General features: G+C 35.6%; 1 protein-coding gene across 1 annotated transcript; it reads right to left on the minus strand.

Annotated features, from left to right (window-relative positions):
• Positions 1–2,626: 2,626 nt before the first annotated feature.
• LOC110033767 (transcription factor bHLH93-like) lies at positions 2,627–3,277 on the minus strand (the record flags this gene model as incomplete). Its single annotated transcript, XM_020737855.1, is given in 2 exon segments — positions 2,627–2,952; positions 3,110–3,277. Coding segments are annotated over 2 exon segments (255 nt in total), but the record flags the coding sequence as incomplete, so codon positions are not given.
• Between the last annotated feature and the right edge of the window lie 2,846 nt (positions 3,278–6,123).

Raw genomic sequence — 6,123 nt, forward strand, 5'->3', positions numbered from 1 at the left:
TTTTATATTTCGAACAATAAAGATTCGAACACGAATGAATGCATCGCTGTTCGTGTTTGATTAGTTTAACTAACCGAACGAAAAAAAAATTTTTGCATTCATCTCGTTTTCTTATCGAACGAATCGAACACGAACTCATTGACAAACCGAACACGAACTGTTAACGAACAACGAGCTTTTTTGACAGCCCTATGTAGAACAAATGCAAATGAAATATATTTTCTAATTTAAATAAGCCTTTTCAAAAAAGAAAATATATAAATATAAAATGTCCTTAATAAGCAAATTGATAAATTGAATGGGTTCCCAGTGTAGAAATAGTCTTAGTTCAAAATTGGATCCACGAGCAACCCTTGCATTAAATAGTAATGTTTCAAATATGTGACTTTTTTATTTCAAATTATAAAATATATATATATATATATATATAAAGATAATACATATACCACCCAATTCCTATGAATTTACATATCTAAACATCTAAACTTTATGTTTGCATTTAAACCTCGGAAATTTTATATTACATAAGAAAGCATCACTAGTTTGACTTCTAAAAAGTGAAATGCACTTCTCCATACATAAATAAAGTGATATATATGTAAAAATTAAAGTACATGTAAATATATCAAAATTGCATGGTTTGCATGTAAATTTTCGTGCAGATTATATAATGGACGTTTACAATATCCTTCCATTAACTTCTTAAAAGTGAAGTGCATCTTTTTATGCAAACGGCAATGTCACCAAAGTGTTATAAATATAAATATCAAATTTTTAAAGACTTAGATATGCAAATACCAAGGACTTGTGTGGTCTGTATGTAAATTTCCCTTGTATTAATTAGAATTTAAAACTTAACAGTAAATACCAAAAAAAAGCTAATAACATATTTTTCTCTAAATAAACCCCCTTAAGAATAAAATTTTATATGAAATTACTTTTTTGCATATTAGTTAGACTTGACAGACAATAATATGAACACCGAAATATATAAATAAATAATTGGAGCCTGCAAGTCCAAAATCCATTGCCTAATAAAACCAAGACCAGTATATTTGCTTCGTCCTGCTCCAGAAAGAGCAGGCCAAGTTGATGCGTAAGCATTCGACCATGCTGGCTGTCCCCATCCCCGACCCCAACTTGGTCTACTAAAAAAATTATTTATTTTAGAATAATTTTTCATTTATTCCCTCAAATTCAGTTGGGCTTCAGAATCTGGTATATTTGTAATTTATTTTAAGATAAATGTAATATAAATTTTAATCATTTTTTTATATATTATATTCATCTCTAAATAAATCTAATAAGCTCGACAAAAATATCTCGCCTAAATATCAAAATTCATGGTTAAACACAAAGCCATTTTTTTTTATTTTTATCAAATTCTCAATAGTTTGATCGTGACACGTGTAAATATATCAATTTGGAGAAACCAAAAAAAAAAGTGGACGGTTAGATTGTAAATACAAATATTTTGGGTGGTTTTTATGTAATTATTCCAAAATATCCAAATAAAAATAAGGCATATACATGCATTCCATACAATTCTTTTATGTTTATATATCTAATACCTACCCTGCTGCCATATTTAAAAACCTTTTTTTTTTTTTCTTTCTTTTATTGATAGGTTTATGATAACAAAATTGTATAAAAATAAATAACAAATTTTATGTAAATAGGTAAGAGTTGTGTGCTATGTTTGTAAGAACTCCCCAAACATCATTCCAAATTAGGATTGTAAGAGAGTCAAGTCGCGAGCCACCCTCCGCTTGAGCATGATGAATTTTATTGAATTTGAGCTTTGTTATGATATGGCTCATATACCATATAGGGATAGACGCTGGGAAAATTTGGAGTCTCTTGTAATTGAAGAGGTGTGTCTCATGGAATGAAGATGAGTGTCTCTTGGAGTGAAGATGTGTGTCTCTTGGAAATAAGTGGGTTGGGGGGAGCGAGGGCGTGTTAGTAATTTTATCTGTGAGTTTTCTCTATATATATGATGTATAACCTATGAGTATGAACTAAACTCATCTGAAATAGTGAAATTCGCCGCTTTGCTCCCAAGGACGTAAGCATCTTTGTCAAACATCGTTAAATCTCTGTGTGTTCTTCTGGATTTGTGTCGATTACTATTTTTTTTCGCCCTAATTTTCTCAACAAGCTTGAGCTTAAATCTACGAGTTAGAATTGGCTAATGGCTTGTTTATTATAAAAAAATAAAATAATATTAATCTAAGATAATATTACAATAAAATGACAAATAGAATGGACAGTTATGAGATAAATAATAATAATAAAACACAAAATATGAAATATAATTTTGTTTAAGCATTTTTACTACTTTAAAGATAAAATGTTTAAATTTAATATATATATATATTGAAAAGAGAAGACTCGAGGGCTAACGAGTCAAGTCGAGGCGACCTTGAGCTTGGCTTATTAGCTCATCGAGCTCAGTTCATGAGCCACTTATCGAGCTGACTCATGAGTCGGTTTGACTCAATTACACCCCTATTCCAAAAAGTAAATTAATGTCATTACAACTAAGCCCAAGAATCTAAGCTTTACATAGACAGATTAGCATCCAATGAAAGAATTATAGGGAATTTAATAAACTAATCACCTCCATATTAAAAAATTGATGAACAGGTAATACAGACATAGAAGAGTCCCAGAATGCCAACACATAGATCAAAAAAAGGTAATCAATAATTGATCAGCAAAAGTAATTAACACATTAATCACCTCTTCCCTCCCTTTAAAACCCAATTAATTAACTTAATACAGTAATTATGAAGAAAACCCAGCCAAGCACTGCTCACAGTTATTCTCCTCCAACAAATCTCACCTCCCATCATCTTCTTCTTACATACATTTTCCTCCATAGCCTGCATTCCTGAACAAAGCCTGCTTTATATCTTCAGAGTTCATCACTGTTCTCTGCTCCATGTTCTATCAAATTTTGATTTAGATATCATTTACAAATATACCATTTATAAAGCTAGAGTGCTATAAATGTAAATAAATAAGAATTGTATGACATATATGTAAATATTGCTATTATATAACAGATATTGAAGAATTATACAATCTGAACTGTTGTTATTACCTCAGAGCAAGAAGCCTGCAACCCAAAGTCATTGAAGCAGCTGACAACACAATGCTGGATGTCGAGGCCGAACGCCTCCAACGTGTTCACAGTCGACAACAGCAGCCCCGGTTTTGCGGCGCAGCAGATCTCTATCCTCGTGTCGGTCTCGCGCCTCTCGACATCAAACTGCAAGACATGAAGAATAATGAACTTGTTGTTAGGTTAGAGATAGTCTGTATTTGGTGCTTGGTGGTGGTTTAGCTTCCAATATGGATGGTAAGATTGCTTCTTTGATAGGCGAGTTGAAGTTAGATCAAATTATAATAATTGTTGTTGTTTTTTTATATTGCAACTAATTGGAAGTTGGTCAATTTTGTTTTAGTGTAAATGGTAATAATAAAAATGTTTAAAACAAGTGAAAAAAATAATCAAATTAGATAAAGCATGTCATTTTGACATATGATCAATTTGAGCCGCAAATTTATCAATAAAATTGCATCATAGTTGTCAGGGTGAAATCTAGAGTGAGTTGATTTTGTCTAAATTTCAAACAACTGTTGTTACTTTGACATTTAGCACTTTTGGGAGCTTATTGTAAATATGATGTGACACCGGAGTTAACCGAAATCACAACGCAAGACATAAAGTTAATAATATTAATAATAACTTAAACGGGCGGTTACAACAATGACTCAAAAAAGAAAAGGAAAAGATAAAAAATAAATCAAAACATAGACCAAACATTACAACAAAAAGTCAACAAACAAAGTAATAATAAGTTCGGCGAGTAGGGAGTGCACGAGCGGCGATCAGGGAGGGCGGCAGGCGGCTGCAGAGAGTTGTCGGCAACCTGAAAGGGCAACCGTGCATGGGGAGGCAACCTAGATAAGCTGGCAAGTGGCAACAACTTGGAAGAGCAGCAGGGAGGCCGCAGGAGGGCTGGCGGCAACCTGGAAGAGCAGCAGAGAGGTCGTAAAAGAGTTGTCGTATGGACAACAACAGGTAGAGCGGAAGGATATGTAAGTATCTTGGCGGGGTCGAGATACAGTCGGAGCACCACTCATACTCATGGAGGTCATCACCACCTCAGACAAGGGAAAGACGGAGCACTACCTTGACATCAAATACAATCCTCAAGAAAAAAAACGCTTAGACAAACTAAATTCAGATTTCATCTAAAAATCAACCCCTGACTCCAACATTTACTATTTATAAAGAGACGTGGCCTATTATATGAAACATTTAAAATAAAAAAGAGAATAAAAATAAAGTCAATGTCTAAGATTTTGAGAAGAGTTTTAAATTAGGAAAAGAGAATAAAATCGGGATTTATGCTTTTAGGAAATGTTTTAAATTAGGAGAAAGACTTTAGGAAATGCTTTAAATTAGAAGAAGGAGAATAAAAATCAGATTTCAGTTTTAGTGAAGGTTTTAAAATAGGCAAGCCCTAGAAAAGAAAATAAGAAAAGAAGGAAATGAAGGAAAAAAGAAAGGAGGAAAAGGAAATGAAGGAAGAAGAAGAAGGGGGAGGCAGCCCCCCCTTCCTTGAGAACCAGTCGTTCCTATCCCTAGCCCTCAGCTTCAGGGGTTGAAGGAGCTTCGACCTCACTTGTTGAAGCTTCTGGCCCCTTGTCTTTAATCATGGGAACACCTGGATCCCACTGTCGACTGTACTGCCTCCCAAAGCATTTGTGAGCACACATCCATCTTGGTCCGATCTTCTGGGACTAAAATTTCTTGCATGGTGGTGACCATGATGCTAGAGAACCAATTGTCACTAAAACTGATCCCGCTACTCTGCTAGTAAGAGCTCCTATCTCCTCGAGCGCTATCGAAGGAAGTAGAATGAAGCGCTTGCCATCCCTGGTGAAGGAATACGTGTTTTTGAATCCATCATACTGCGTCTTCCGGTAAAATTGTAATGATTTTCCTAGCAGAATGTGGCAGGCATTCATGGGGATCACATCATACCATACCTTGTTCTGCAAATGACTCCCTATTTAAAACTCTATTAGACATTGTCGGTCAATGCTGACCCTATTTTGCATCTTCAGCTACCTCAGTGAATATGACTGGGAATGACTCTGAGTCATTAGTCCTATATTCTTACTGCTACCAGTGTCAATGATATAACCACATACATTTTTATTCATTGTGCAGTGAGTGTAGAAAATGATGTGGCGAAGCTACTGCGGATCCCTCGTGACCTCGACCTGCAAAATATGTCAAATCACAAGTGTTTCTCCCTCATCTGATGGAAGCTAATGCTCCTCATCCTAATCCTCAGTTTACTGCTCCTCGCTAAAAGATACAACTCTTCCACAGCGCCCTGTTCAGTAAAAGATACAACTTTGCTCGTCGAGCAACTAGAGGCTATGTGTCAAAACCTGTGGCATTTGAAGCATTTTCTAGTGAACACTGTTGTCGACTTCTTCTCACTAGAGGTGGTTTTATCCGCATCCGAACTAATTTTCTCAACCCTCTGCGGCATGCTCCTGCCGGTATCTCCAACTTTGGGTGTCTGGCAGATGATGGATGTCTGGCTCTGCTTCTGTTTCTGTTCCCTCCGAACTAATTTTCTCAACCCTCTGCGGCATGCTCTTGCCGGTATCTCCAACTTTGGGTGTCTGGCAGGTGATGGATGCCTGGCTTCGCTTCTGTTTCTGTTCCATTTCTTCTTTCAATGTCAATGTCTGAACATCCTTCAGCGTCCAGTACGGCAGTAGCTGCACCAAATTGTCGATACTAGGCTTGAAACCCCGAAGATATTTTGCTAATGATTTCTTCTCAGGCTTTGTCAGATCACACTTGAGCTGAGTGGTCAAACAAAGTTGTGAACTCCTTTACTAAAAGGTCTCTCCGTTTTAGATTGTGGAGTTTCAAAAACATGTCTTGGCGATAATTTAGGGGAAGATATTTCTTCTGCATGATTTTCTTCATCTTCTCTCATCTGATATTTCACTGTCTTCTCGTCTCCTCTGTCGTTGTACGTTTTCCCATCATAGGGAGACATTTTTTTTTTATTTGATTGC

The sequence above is a fragment of the Phalaenopsis equestris genome, unplaced genomic scaffold, assembly GCF_001263595.1.
Source record: "Phalaenopsis equestris unplaced genomic scaffold, ASM126359v1 Scaffold001281, whole genome shotgun sequence".
Taxonomy (NCBI): Eukaryota; Viridiplantae; Streptophyta; class Magnoliopsida; order Asparagales; family Orchidaceae; genus Phalaenopsis; species Phalaenopsis equestris.